General features: G+C 47.6%; 2 protein-coding genes across 4 annotated transcripts; one reads left to right on the top strand and one right to left on the bottom strand.

Annotated features, from left to right (window-relative positions):
- Positions 1–47: 47 nt before the first annotated feature.
- Positions 48–5,362, bottom strand: TMEM234 (transmembrane protein 234). Of its 3 annotated transcripts, XM_065421502.1 has the most exons (6): positions 5,326–5,362; positions 3,517–3,668; positions 3,010–3,076; positions 2,145–2,237; positions 855–961; positions 48–567 (listed from the first exon to the last, which is right to left on the bottom strand). In XM_065421502.1, the coding sequence occupies exons 1-5, from the start codon at positions 5,336–5,338 to the stop codon at positions 891–893; spliced, it is 396 nt and encodes a 131-aa protein (XP_065277574.1). In that variant the 5' UTR covers positions 5,339–5,362; the 3' UTR covers positions 48–567; positions 855–890. The 3 variants fall into 3 exon arrangements, with proteins under 3 accessions (XP_065277574.1, XP_065277572.1, XP_065277571.1); XM_065421500.1 differs by having other exon boundaries at positions 48–961; XM_065421499.1 differs by lacking the exons at positions 48–567; positions 855–961 and having other exon boundaries at positions 1,900–2,237.
- Positions 5,363–5,381: 19 nt separating this feature from the next.
- EIF3I (eukaryotic translation initiation factor 3 subunit I) lies at positions 5,382–14,585 on the top strand. The gene is made up of 11 exons (XM_065421498.1): positions 5,382–5,454; positions 6,932–7,024; positions 8,075–8,162; positions 8,803–8,868; positions 9,791–9,940; positions 10,049–10,176; positions 10,643–10,753; positions 11,286–11,375; positions 12,704–12,777; positions 12,947–13,039; positions 14,128–14,585. Exons 1-11 carry the CDS (start codon positions 5,452–5,454, stop codon positions 14,207–14,209), a joined length of 978 nt encoding a protein of 325 aa, XP_065277570.1. The 5' UTR covers positions 5,382–5,451; the 3' UTR covers positions 14,210–14,585.
- Positions 14,586–14,867: the final 282 nt, after the last annotated feature.

The raw sequence follows: 14,867 nt of genomic DNA, 5'->3' as shown, positions 1-14,867 counted from the left end.
CATACTCTGTATGTTCCCCCCAATGATTGACAACTGACTCTTCAAATCTTTTGTACCGTTTATTTTTAAATATTCTCTAATAAAATTTATTATCCAGTAAGTGCTGAACAAGACACGTTAAGGATAGTCCCTGCTCTGAAGAGCTTACAGTAAGAGGCACACACAGAAGAAAAGACATTCTGGAAAAACTGAAGGAGATAAATATGAACCATTTAGTTTATTCAGCCTTTGTGTTCTAGAAATGCTGTGATGTAGCAATTAGAGTATAGGAGGGAGTCTTAGTGCGGTAGCTTCCTCTGTAAATAAGCTTGGTGAACCATTTTCTGCTGTCCTGTGTCAAATATTCCCCTGATATATGAAGTTTTTTTTCAGATTCTAAAATGTACTATCTAGTGATGAGATGACCCTTCAACTCTGCAACCTGGTTGTTTACATTTTTTTTTACATAGTAAACTCTGGTTCCAAATCCCTCACTGTGTGGGTGGGAATGTCAACATATCCATCATGGGGATGTACAATAAATGGAGATTACACGATGGGCTCCAGCAGTGTGGAACTTTGGGAGACCTAGAAGGGAGGTCAGAGGAAGATCAGGACACTAATTTTTTGCATAGGGTTCTGTACCTAAATAAAGTATTGGGGGCTCAAACCCCAAATATTCGAGGCTTAGTGCCCCAAAAGAACAAGACCTCAACCTTGAAAAGGCAAAGAGACTCCAACAACTGTTTTCAGAAATCTTCTTCTTTAGGTATCAAAATTCACCCTTCCACGTTGCCTTGGTTCTAGACCACACCGCTGGTGGCTGATTTGGGTCCAGAGAGGCAGGGGTACCCATCCCCAAACAATGGCATTACCTTCTGCACATTCTTTCTTCTTCCACTCTGTGTTTCTCACTTGTTCACAGAACCAGCTATACATAGAGCAACTCCCAAGATAGTAAGCAGCATTCCTACCACGGCTCCTAAGGAGACAGGACCACATCATACAAAAATGGGAGGAATCATAAGCACTCACCACTAATTAGTTAGGCCTTGTCCTCTATTCAAATGCTACAGTGATGATGTGGTCTGACTAGCTAGAGAGAGAGGATCAGAAACATGCTAGTTCCAGATGAATTTCAGCAGTGTTGTTAATAGCAGGTTCTAAGACACTTTTCCTCATATCTGTGCAGAGATTTATTTTTTTAAACAACTATATTATAAAATTACTACGGACAACATGGCTCTAGAGCATAGTTCTTAGGAAAATAGTCCTTGTTTGCTCGAGTCAGGGAAACCTTGTTAACACTGTGCTAACAATAGCTGTGTTTAAAGACAAATGTAGCTATTAGCATGGGCCTATGGAGCTGGACTTCATCCCAGTCAGTTACAAACAGTCTCAAACTTGCAGCCATTTTATGAAGTTATCTAGTGTCACACAGTGGACTGAGGGAGGGGGTGAGGAAGAAGAATCTTCATTGGTATTTTAGGTTTTTATAGAACATCTTTCTTGGCCTAGAGGGGTGTCCACCAGTTCTGTTCTGCTCACATGTCTTTATTGTGTAAAGGCCTGAACCTGAGGTACGCGTACCCTTAACTTCCATGGACTTGAAGTGTACAGGATGGCTCTAAATCTACAGATTTCACCCTCTCTTAACGATGATCCTAGAAAGCTGAATAAGCTGTTATTGGAACAAAATGCCATCACGCTTTCAATTTGCTTGGTTTCTTCCCTCCCCTAAAGCCCTCACCAGGACAACATTCTTATCTTCTGCAGCTTACCCACAGTGTAGCTCCTTAATGTAAAAATATTAAGTTACTACTAGCAGAGTAGAGTTGTCCAAAACCTAGTTTCAAATCCCTCAGTGAGACAACAGCAACTGATGATCACCCACAGACTAGTGCTCTCTTATATCCATCCATGAGAAGGTAGGATGAACCAGATCATCACTCTGTACACATCTAGGGGAGGGGTCCTCAATAAATCCATCCCCAACTATGATAAGATTAACTATTTAACTAACCACACATCTTGCCCCTAGAATTACATGATCTAGCTAGACCTCACACCAAACAATGGTAATCTAGATGTTCAAGGTATGATGCTGAATGCCAAACTGTGTGCAGAGCACACATATAAAAGCATTGCACTGAAGTATGACTTACTTTTACCACCAATGTCTTCCCCAAGAATCTTCCCAGTTACGACTGTGACTATCAAAGCCAGAGAGTTACAGAGAGGCACCGCCAGGGACAGGTCTGAAATTGAACAGGGAATGTTGACATGGTTAGTTAAAACAGTTTAAAAACTAAATCTTGTAAAAATCACTTTCTCATGACCAATGCAAAACTGCTCTATCCTGTTACGTGTAGGCTTGGAACGCTTAGATTTTTGTTGGTAAACATTGATTTCACCGTACACACAAACCAACTAAAAAAAAAATTAATGGAGATATCCTATCTCCTAGAGCTGGAAGGGACCTTGAAAGGTCATCGAGTCCAGCCCCCTGCCTTCACTAGCAGGACCAAGTACTGATTCTGCCCCAGATCCCTAAGTGGCCTCCTCAAGGATTGAACTCACAACCCTGGGTTTAGCAGGCCAATGCTCAAACCACTGAGCTATCCCTCCCCCATTATTTACAGAAATTTACAGATAGGCAAAGTGAGAAAAATGCTGCTTGAGAACTTATTATATTTTAAGGAAATTTACTTTGTATATTTTAACATGTGATGTGACAATTTTTGTATTTTAATGATTATAAATATTTAATTTTTTGCATCTCAATAGCTGTCATTAAATAATGCCCCCCCCCCTAATTTCTTGCAACTTTGAAAATGTAAATTGATAAAAATACAAAAAATGTTTAATAATAAACGTTGATATGTCAAAATTAAAAAAAAAAAAAACATTCTGCCAAGCCTCGATATGTATAATTGATTTCTTGGCTGGGCCACAGAACTTCTCAAGGATGAAATTGTCTATCCAGCCCCAGCTATCCCACTACACTGAAACATAATAGCAAGGACTAACCTGTAGATGCCAATGTGAGATAGTAGATTATTGATCCACACTGATTAAACAGAAATGGCACCATGTACTACAAGGAAAACACAACATATTCAGTCACAGCACATGAAACGACCATATACATAGCATGAATGTTATGTGAGGACATGAAGCTAGTTGTTAAGAATGGGGGATTAGGAGCCAGGACTCATTTGTTCTGTTCCTCACTCTAGAAGGAAGTGTGGTCTAGCAGTTAAATCACAGGGCTCTGTTTATGGTTGTGCCACTGACTCCTTGTGTAAAGTGCTTCGAAATCCTCATGGAAAAAGTGGTACCATATGCAAGATAAATGAATATCACAAAGGATAAAAATCAAATTTCCAATAAAAACCATCAAGCCCAGAGCAGATATAATTAAATGGTCAAGAAAATTAATGTTAAAGCCAGATTAAGCCACAGACATTCAACACAATCTCCATCCAGGAGGCCCCCTTGGCACTACCTGAAATGGTTTGGAGGGGGTTCTAATACCTTATAATTGAGGCACAGGAATTTCATCTCTGCAAGCAGCTGCAGCACCCGGTTCCTTTGCTTCACCTTCTCCATTCCCTCTGTACCGGTCTTCAAAAATGGGTTTGTCCCTCCCCACAGAATAGCCACTAGGACCAGCGCAGACACTTCCCCTGCAACACAATCACAAATCACCACAGTTCAGGGATTATTTGTGTCCTGTAATATGAGTTTCTCACTTTAGTTCTTACATCATCCCAACTCCATGGCTGCATGTAGTGCAGGGTGGAACTTGCCATTTGCTCTGCGACTAATTTTGTGTTCTGAACATCAATCCTGCGTCTGCCACTGTGACCATCACAAATTCCTTCACTTTTCCCCTCTCTCCTCCTGTGTTAAAAGCCCAATTGTGGAAAGGGCCCAGCACCCAGAACTCTCATTCTACCCTCTCTCTCACCCTTACTGCTCTCTCTAACTCAATGCACTCCCACCTCTTTGGAACAGTCTCTCACTCCATGTGTCAAACTATCAAATCCTTTAAACCTCACTTCTTCCACAAAGCCTCCTAGGCAATGATCTTACCAACCAACTCTCACAAAAGAACTATTGTCCCCAGCATAGTATTTGTCTGAGGTCGACTATAAGCTCCTAGACGTAGGGGCCTTTTCTTACGATGTCTTCTGTAATGTAACAAGTACATTTAGTGCATAAGTGTTATTAACATAGTGTTATTTACTAAATAACAATCAACCTTAACAATGATGTGACCAGCTCCAGTACAATAAATGCAACCCAATCATCACATTTGCAAAGCACTAAAGAATGAGAGATGTTAAACAGTTCTGAGCTTTTATGGTGCATTACATATTTTAGAATAGTGCAAAACACTGAACAGTCCTGTTTGAATGCTGCTGACAGTGCAGTATTTTGCAATAAATGTTACTATGTAATGTTCACACAGGTTTATTACACACATTTAGCTGTGCTGCAGTTCTTTTTCTGTCCATTTACTATTGCAGATTATTCCAGTCCATGAAAGCAGGTTAAATAAACTATCAGTGAGAAAGTTGGGCTCTACATTACTTAAGGGTCTTGTTAGCAGTGTGCTGTGGCCCAGTCAGTGCCGGCTTGAGATGTATTGGCACCAAACACAAATCAGTTTACATTTTTGGCACTCTCCCCATGCCACCAGCCTGGAACCATGCAGCATTTGTGCTTTGGACCACAACCTGTAGGGTGTGGGGAGCAAAAGGGAGTTGAGCAGTTTAAAAAACCTGGCTACATCATGTCCTGGGAGGCAGCTGCCACCCACTCAATGCACAACTGGGCGTGTTTGTGTATACAAGGCCAGTGAAGCGACTGTCTTAAGCCCTTCTGTGGTCCCATTACAGATGGGAAACCTTGTCAACCCCATGGTGGAGGGGGAACTGCCTGCTTTCCCCTTCCTACGTGGAGCCCCCCTCCCCCCCAGCACTTGGGAACCCCCTGACTATCCTCTTCCCCTGCAAGTGCACCCCTAACACTGAGGACACCCTGAACCTCACCTTCCCCAGTGGGGAGCCCCCAACAATGGAAATCCCCTTCCCCATGGCCCACACCACGGGGACCGTCTAGCACAGAGAGCCCCCGTGTGGGACCTTCTCCCAGCAAAGAAGCCCCTGTGCCCCATCCCCACCTCCAGCTATGGAAGCCCCCCCTCGCCCGTGCCTCACCCTGGGGGGCCCTTCCCCTTGGGCCCCACCCCCTGTACCACCCGGGGGGGGACCCTCTCCCCGGGCAGGGCGAACCCAGCACTGTCCTGGGGGGTGACCCCGGAAGCGGGAAACTCACCCCCAGAGGCCATGGCGGCGCCAGTTCACTTCCGGCCAGGCCGTGCCCCCTGACCCGGATGTGGTTCCTCCCCCTTCCCTTCACGCGGAGCGCTGCGCAGGCTGTTGCCGGGGTTGAGCAGTCGCCATGGTGAGTGCGGGGCTGGGAGCCTCCTGGGCTGGGCTGGGCTCGGCTTGGCGGGAATGGGGGGGCCTTGGGCGGGGAGACCAGGCTGGGGGAGGCGGCTCTGTGGGGAGTGAGGATTTCACCCTTTTTCCCTTCCCGCGGTGTCCTGCCCCCGCCCCCCCCGCCGGGCCCGGAGCCCCTCCCCGCGGTGTCATGTCCCCCTCCCCCACCCGGGCCCGGAGCCCCTCCCCGCGGTGTCATGCGCTCCCCCCCGCCGGGCCCGGAGCCCCTCCCCGCGGTGTCCTGCCCCCGCCCCCCCCCGCCGGGCCCGGAGCCCCTCCCCGCGGTGTCATGTCCCCCTCCCCCACCCGGGCCCGGAGCCCCTCCCCGCGGTGTCATGTTCCCCTCCCCCACCGGGCTCAGAGTCCCTTCCCGCGGTGTCATGCCCCCCCCTTTCTTCCCCCCAGCCGGGCCCGGAGCCCCTCCCCGCGGTGTCATGCCCCCCCCCCCCTTTCTTCCCCCCAGCCGGGCCCGGAGCCCCTCCCCGCGGTGTCATGCTCCCCCCCCCCTTTCTTCCCCCCAGCCGGGCCCGGAGCCCCTCCCCGCGGTGTCATGCCCCCCCCTTTCTTCCCCCCAGCCGGGCCCGGAGCCCCTCCCCGCGGTGTCATGTCCCCCTCCCCCACCCGGGCCCGGAGCCCCTCCCCGCGGTGTCATGCGCCCCCCCTTTCTTCTTCCCCCCCGCCGGGCCCGGAGTCCCCTTCTTCCTGGCCTGGAGCCTGTCCCCCTAGCATAATGGCCCTTCCTTCTCTCTGGTCCAGAGCGCATCCCCCAGGGTCATGGCCCCAGAGCTCCGCATTATCCCTCTCCCGCTGAGATTCCCTTTGTTGTAGGGGGGTGTCCCAGTGTAACATGGCACCTGATGCCACTCCAGTGCAATGCGGGTCCCAGTGTGAGGAGCCACCTGGGCCCTGTGGCACAGGGATCCCCACCCTCAAGGTGAGGCAATGCTTGGCACAGCCAGTATTGTGGGGATAAAGCCCCCTTATTGGGTGGGATCAGCAACCTCCTGAAGTTCTTTCTGGCTCCGTGTGTCTGTGCATCTAATTCAATCCACAGTCCTCACCGTTTCAACCTGCTGGGCTCAGAAGTGTCAGGGCTTGTGAGATGACAGGTCCCCTTCCAGGGCTACTCAGTGAGACCTAGCAGCCTGGGAAAATAAACAGCCAGTAATGCTGTGTGGTTTGGGGACTCTGGACTCTGCTAAAGTTGACTAACAGGCTCACACCAGGGATGAATTTAGCTCCATCTCTGTGGGAAGATGAGGTTTTCTTAGGCAGGTTTCACGGTATAAAAAGGTAGAAACAGGAGCAAATGGACTAGCTCTAGTTGTGTTTGATGGAAACTCTGTACTTGTGTATTTGCATAAATCGTAAAGCTCGGAGGTTTGTCGTTTTGTTTTAAAATACTGGATTTTTTTTTTTAATGATCTATCTTCCTTTAGAAACCTATACTGTTGCAAGGTCATGAGAGGTCCATTACTCAAATCAAATATAACCGTGAAGGAGACCTACTCTTTACAGTAGCCAAAGATCCTGTAAGTATTCCAGAGCCTTTGAGTTAAGTGTTTCATGTGTCTCAAACTTTTCTTTTTTGGGGGGGGGGGAAGAGAACTTAAACAGGATTCTAAAAACATGAAAGTTCTTGCAGCCTGTTTAATATTATGGTGAGGTGTCACAAAGCCATACCTGAGATGGGGTCAGTTTTTAGTTTAACAAGTTATTATAGTGACTCCCTTTTGCAAGAGGCTGGGATTTGGGAGTAGCCGTGGGTTTCCATCTTTCTAACCTATCCCACAGAGAGTTCTCAGTCCTGCATGGTAGCACTATACAGTGTTTGGCTTTTACAGAGACTTTGTATAAAAATTGGTAATTAAACAGTATTTTATCATCTGTATAGTCTGAAAATCCATTTTGTCCAGGGTGTCGGATGTACCTCTCTTCTCCTATACCCGGAAACAATTATTCCCATTCCTAGAAACCTTCGATGTTTCCTGTTCAGTTTGAGATCTAGTATAAAACCAACCTGCCTCCTCTTCAGGATCCCTCACAGAATTGTTTTTCTACATCTAGCACTTCTTTGTGTTCTCAGTGTCTCCTCTGTCTTACTTGAACAGCATCTATTTCTTCCTCCTCTCCCTGTGTTCCCCCTTAGGCTGTCCCGGGAGTGGGATTTTATTGCCTTTCTCCCCTCTGATCCTTTTCAAATCCTATTTCCAGACCCATGTAGAGCGCCATCTCTGCCTGGCTTTCAACATCTATTCTGTCTAGCTGCATTTATAAAGTATCTGTTGCCATACCATCTAGACATAGCACCTCTTAACACAAAAGGTGCACCATACTTCCGGTGTATCCATGCTCATTCATTCTCTACATAATTTGACCTCTCCACCCTTTAACATTCCTGTCCTACTACCTCTACTGATGTTGCCCATTAGCTATATTCTGCCGCATGTGCTCCTGTTCTATATGTGCAGTGATATAGACTTGAGATACTCCAAGATGAGACCATATGGAAATAAATTGCATTCATTTATTTAGCAACTTGATCTAAAGTGGATGCTTGACTAATTGTTTTGCTTTCCCAGATTGTCAATGTCTGGTACTCAATCAATGGAGAGAGGCTTGGCACTTACACTGGCCACACTGGAGCTGTCTGGTGTGTGGATGCAGATTGTATCCTTTGGTGACTGAAACCTGTCTGTCTGCTTGTTTATGATGATTCTTCTCATGTGTGAAGTGGGGTGTTTTTATTGTGGACACTAGGTGGCAGGCACTACAATGAGTGATTTTATTGCTGGTATCCTGGTCTTTCAATTACTCTCCACTGGCTTCTCCTTCTCTCCCCGCCCCCCTCCCCCCCCACGCCCCCCAATTTGAAATAGTACATAAACTGTAGGCCATTGTGTTCCACCCTCACTTATTCAGACATCACTTTTTACTGTCCTACTGTGCTCAGGTTCACAGGGCTCTGGAGTTCTTAGAAGATGCCTGAATTTCAAAGTGACCTTCGGTCACCAATGCAGATAGGTGATAAAATAGTTACATTAATGCGGGTTTCTTGCATTTAAGAGTTGAACTCTTAATGCCCCAGAACAGGAAATTCAAAGTTATGGTTCCCTCTGTGTATGTGCCTGGACGTAGTATGTTGGAATGAAAGTTATTTCATCTGCATGATTTTTTTTCTGATTCTAGATAAATACTGTAGCTACTGCATATCTTGTGTATTTATGTATTCTACGGCAAAATGTGGATATTGGCCTTTTGGGGTGATGGGGTGTGAGAATTTGTTGGCATTCCCTAACTGATGATGCAGGGGACACAAGACACGTGCTTACTGGCTCTGCAGACAACTCCTGCCGGCTCTGGGACTGCGAAACAGGTAAGACAAGAATATTGGGGTGAGAGGGAGTGTTTAACTATTCTCTAATGAGAGAGTTTTATCTATGAAATCTATTTGCCTTGAGATGTGTGGCAGGGAAATAAGGTAGGATTCTAATTCTCACTTTAGGACCAGTGGTGAAGATGGGTTTGGTCTCATTCTGACCCTTACCAACTAATGAATATTCTTTTGTAAGTCCCTCACTATCCAAACTGGCAGGAAGTAACAGTGTCTGCCCTGAAAAGGCCAGGGACTGCTGGTGCAGGTTAGGATTGAGGTGCATTGGCAGAGTGGCGTGTGGATAGCTTGTGCAGAATAATTTGCTTTATCTCTGGCCAGTATCCTAACTTTCATGAGTGCCTAATTCATCCAGAATTTTAAAGAAAACCATCTATGTGCACATATGGGTTTCCCGGTCTTGTAAATCATATTTCAGTGGATGAACTGGTGTCATCCTGTGAGTAGGAAAGGTGTCCGGCAGGAGGTCCACAGAAAGACAGAATGCTTCTTTGACCTATAGCATTGAGATTCACTTGTCACAGCTCAGAACAGAACTTGCTGGCCTAGCTAAATACTCAGTGGAAAGATGAGCAATGAGAATAGACAGATATGTGCGTTAAGTGGTTGACAGATTGATCATAGCTGATGGCAAGACCCAGGCTGAGTTTCCGGTCTTTGCTTAGTGAAATGTATGTGATGAAATGGATGGTGTTCGCTAATCTTATGACTTGTAAAATCCGGGAGGATTTTTCACAAGCACTTCGGAAAATTAAGAAATGCTTTGTACAGACTCTAGCCCCCTCTTGCTCTGAGCATTGCATACTGGCTAGCTCAGCGCTGCGATTCCCCCTGCAGAAGGGAGGGGTGACGGTAAGGGATGAGGATGTCCGGTGCAATCTAACAGGTTCTCTCCTGTGTCTAGGAAAGCAGCTTGCGCTGGTGAAGACTAACTCAGCTGTGCGAACCTGCGGCTTTGACTTTGGAGGAAACATCATCATGTTCTCCACAGATAAGCAGATGGGGTATCAGTGTTTTGTTAGCTTCTTCGACCTTCGTGACCCCAGCCAGATTGGTAAGGAATTCAGGCAAATACCTGCATGGAAGATGGGGGGACTGTGGGAAAACTTGGATCACCTGCAAATCAGAGTCATTTGTCTAACTCTTCCCTTCCTCTCCGCAGAAAGCGACGAGCCTTACATGAAAATCCCATGCAATGAGTCTAAAATCACTAGCGCTGTGTGGGGCCCTCTTGGTGAATTCATCATCGCGGGGCACGAGAATGGAGAGCTGAACCAGTTCAGTGCCAAGGTTATTGTCATGAGGAGCAGTGTGCTCCTCCTCTTTAATTGAGGACAGAGGGGGTGGGTGCCACAAAATACCCGTAGCGGCCACAGGGAGGAGTGTTGAGCCAGAAGTCAAACCAGCAGCTGCTTGGTGTAGCCAGAAGGCTGCCAGATGAAGTACACAGCTATGGAGGGCTGGTCTAAACTACTGCTTAAGTTGATGTAATTCACATTGCTCAGGGGTGTGAAAAAGATGTAGTGCTCTAGTGTAGACTTGCCCTGAGTATCAGTTTGGGCTGCAGTCCGGACATGGATGAGACCACCATTGCAGAGTGGTGGTTTAGAGCCATAGAGTTTAAGGCCAGAAAGGACCACCATATAATTCACTGGGGATGCTAGGTGTAACTGGGACCTCTGTATATGAGGGATGGTTTGCACCTCTCTCAGCAATGGCTCGGTAGCATTAATTCTGTGTTGTGTTTATGCCCCAGTCAGGGGAGGTCCTTGTGAATGTCAAGGAGCACACCAAGCAGATCAATGACATCCAGACCTCCAGGGACATGACCATGTTTATCACTGCCTCCAAGGACAACTCAGCCAAGGTGAGACCTCCCTTCCCTACCTCAGTGGACCCCGCTGACTGATGGCCCTGAGAGCAAACGCAAAAGATATTGCTGCCTTGAATGTCTATTTCCTTGTCCCTAGAAACTTATGAGTAACTATGGAGCCAAGTTTTCTCTGTCTCAAAGTAGACATCTGCTTAGTGGGACAAGCCCAGTAAAGGGTAGGGTAGGGTGGGGTGGGGTGGGGGGGCTTACCTTGGCCAGATGAACAGGCACAGATGATGCAGTGATTTCAAGTGTGCTGTCTCAGGCACAAGGTGCAGAGGGGCTTGTGTGCTCCAAGTTGTGTTCTCAGAAGTGTTTGGGCGTTGGCACCCTTTTGCAAGAGTTGGGAACCCTGTCACTAACTGCTTCGGGGCGATGGAGTCGCCTGTGGAGGCGAGGCAGAGCTCCAGGGCTTTAGGAGGGGGTTGGCTTTCCACTCTATGCTCCCAGCGTTGGGAGCCTGCTTGTAAACGGCTGTTCCTCTCATTCAGTATCAGAATAACCAGCTTTGCCTCTTGCCTTCTAGCTGTTTGACTCCACGACACTCGAGCATCAGAAGTCGTTCCGGACCGAGCGGCCTGTCAACTCTGCAGCTCTTTCCCCCATCTTTGATCACGTAAGCTAACTGATAGGGGATTGGCGTGGATGCAAGGCATAGACCGGTTTTGGGGGGCTGTGGGGGCGAGGGTTCAAATCCTAGGAATCTTGTAATTCGCTCCTATGACTGGGTCATCTCCATCCTTCAGGGATTAATGCAGGACTGTTCTCCACAGTGCACTCTTCATTCTAGTTCTAGGCATCCCTCATGAAGTGTGGAGGGTCTATGGCTCATTCATGCATCATCTTCCCTCTGTATGCACCCCTGGTTTGGGTTTAATGGCGCCTTTAGTATTGCATCCCAAAGCCTCTTCCCTCTCCCCCCTCTAAATCCTGGTGTTACATTCCCTTTATGTCGGCTCTGAGATGTTAGGTGAGATCAGGAAGTGCTGATCACATGTTTGTGGCAGACTGCTCCATTATACACCACCCTGTACGGGGGAGGTGTGAACTGAAAGAAGACACTTCTCAATTAAAATAGTTTACTCCGGTGTTGCTTCTGACAAAGGCAACGTGGAGGGGAGGAGAGGGATTATTTCAGTCTCCTGAGTGCTGAAATCTGCAGCAGCAACCAGGCGGCTGGGAACCGCCCCCCCATCTCAGTCTGTCAGGGGAGCGGAGAGCACGTATGAGCCTGGCCTGCCCTGTGTTGTTTATGCTGGCAACAGCTAAAAACATCTCTGATATCACAGCACTGGCAGGCAGTACTAGCTAGAGGTCAGTTGGTGTTCCTGTAATATCCCTCCCCTGCCACCAACCCATCCATCTGCAGGGAGTGGGAGTGTTAAGGGGGGAGAGGCATTGCAGGACTGGAGTGTGCAGTGTGAGAATGGAGACTGGGGGTTTTGAAGAAGCCTAAGGGATTTGGGCACCCAGCACACTGAATTCCAATGGGAGCTGTGTGCTGAATTCCCTTAGGCACCTTTGAAAATCCCGACTGAACAGGGTTCCCACGCCTCTGGCTGGATCGGGAAGTGTGTGTATAAAACAGGTAACATGAGAACACACAGAACTGAGACACTGAACGTTGGACAGGTGACAACCTCACTCCTAGTGCACAAAGAGCCCAGGAACTGACACCATCTCTTGCACTGTGCTGCTGAGTGCTAAGCCTCCAGTTCACGGCTTATTAAATGCTCCCCTTTTAGCAAATGTGTCTTGGAGGCAAGAAATCCCATGGGAGCTCTTTCATAGTACTGCTCCAGCCACTGATACCAGCTGGGATAGGAGAAAATGTCCCACTAGTCTTTGCTCTGGCTGCTATACTGAGTTTCTAGATCCTGGCTCTCATCAAGCGAGAGTGACTGGAGCAGCATCTGAGTGTGTTTGGCTTCTTCCTATTTGCAGGTAGTATTGGGGGGTGGACAAGAAGCCATGGATGTGACCACAACCTCTACCAGGATTGGCAAATTCGAGGCAAGGTTGGTCCTTCTTGTTCCTTCAATGTGGAGGGAGATTTGGGTGTGTTCGTAGCAGCCTGAAGACACCTTTCCTGGTACTCTTTGGGTGAAATGCAGGCCAGACTCTGTTCTTACATAACTGGAGCTCTGAGCCTCTTGGAATAACCAAAACCATCTTCTTTGTTCCTAGGTTCTTCCACCTGGGTGTTGAAGAAGAGTTTGGGAGAATCAAGGGTCATTTTGGTCCAATAAACAGTGTTGCTTTCCATCCTGACGGAAAGAGGTAAGGATCTCGCTGGGGTTCCCTGGGCTTTTGAAAACCAGTGGTGGTGCTGACTGAAATGCTGGCTAGGGTCAGGCATGTGCTAGATGCATTTTCCCCCCTACAGTACAATTAGGCCTTGCCTGCTTCCCCTGTAGCACCCAGCTACACTCTGCCAATAGACCTTAGTTCTGACCTGCGGCATCCCCAGCTTGGTCACATCATGGACTCCTCATGCTGAGACACACCATCCCTGCTGTTCCAATACCAATCCCCCTCCTCTTGAGATGTAGAGAACCCAAGGCCTCCCTGCCCTATAGGGGGACCGCCAGCCTCTTTGGAAGTATTGGCTCTTGGTTAAGATCTAGTGTAGGTGGTCCAGAGACATCTACATGGGACATCGCCAGTACCAGGTTGAGTAACCGAGACCACCAACCAGGGAAATAACCCACTTCCTTCCCTGACGAACCAAGGGACACACCCCACCCATGTACTTATTCCCTACACCAATACTGACATGGATTCTTAATACATTCCATGGGTGGCGTACCCGAGTCCACTTATCCACCGACGCTTTAAAAACTCCCACACCCCAATCTGGATCTCTGCTGGTTATGTGATATGTATGTACCTCGTGAACCTTGTAGCTGATACTTGCAATCCCCCATAACCCAAGCCCGACCCCAGATGTACAGGACCTTCCCTCTTAACTTGTGTAAATTTGATTTTAAACATTAACTTTAATTTATCTTAGTATGGGAGACAACCTGCCCTAGCAGAGGGGACAGATGAGTCCAGTAGGTCTCTTCTATCTTTACCTGCTGATCCTATATATCCAGTAATAGCTTTCTGCGAATATCCATCCTAGGCCTAGACTCACTAGCTCTTGGCTCCCACATCCTCATAGATATGAGACCCTCTGAGGTCTGCTAACCCAAAATCTTTACTGGGTTACATCCCCTGATTATACCGTTGTCCCATATCAAAATCCTTTACTAGATGAAGTGGGGGTTACTAGCCTGGGTTTTAGAAAGGGGTGTCATTGACCTCAAACTCTTGAGGTCCCAGTGTGGGGCAGTGGTTTCATCTGGCTTTCTTTCCCCATGCAGTTACAGCAGTGGCGGTGAAGATGGTTACGTTCGCATCCATTACTTCGACCCACAGTACTTCGAGTTCGAATTTGAAGCTTGAAGCAGCTCTTGTTTCTTCCCCCACCCTCTTTATTTTATTCCCCCCCCACACTTTCACTTGTTTTTTTTCAACCCCCCATTGGCTCCTCTCCTGGAGTTTTGTCCAGGCTTAAAGTTGGTCTGTTCCAATGGGCAGCAGCATGGAGCTCTTGGGATTGAGTGCTGAGGGTGTGAGCCTAAAGGAGAAACCAGCCTGGAATGGTAGGATCAGCTGCTTTGTCTGAGGTAGTCTGAGTGGTGTGAGACCAGAGGGAAAAATGGGCCAGCTTGCTCCCTGCTGCTGTGGACACTAACTTCCTGCCCTGCTGGAGATATTTATAAGTCTGTGAGAAAATAAACTCAAAAGGAAATGATAAATATAAATCTTTTTTATAACCAGATGAGTTAAAGCGTATCAGTCCTTGCAGTGGCTGTGGGTAAACTCAGCTTGGTTCTCTCTGTTTCTCTGGTTACCCTGGATAAATCTCCTACCCACCCATCACTGTCCAGTGGCATCTCCCCTTCACTAACACCCAGAATCACTGAATCTGTAAACAAGCCAGAAAACAATTGCTGGCTGCTATGTTTCCAGATGACAAATGCACATGACCCCATTGCTTTGTGCAGGAAGGGAGACTGAGCTGACTTTCCTCAGGGAACAGTTGCTTCCCGCACTAGGA

This window comes from Emys orbicularis, chromosome 23 (assembly GCF_028017835.1).
Source record: "Emys orbicularis isolate rEmyOrb1 chromosome 23, rEmyOrb1.hap1, whole genome shotgun sequence".
Classification (NCBI taxonomy): Eukaryota; Metazoa; Chordata; order Testudines; family Emydidae; genus Emys; species Emys orbicularis.
Note: the sequence above shows the minus strand (reverse complement) of the source record. Positions and strands in the feature narration are given on the sequence as shown.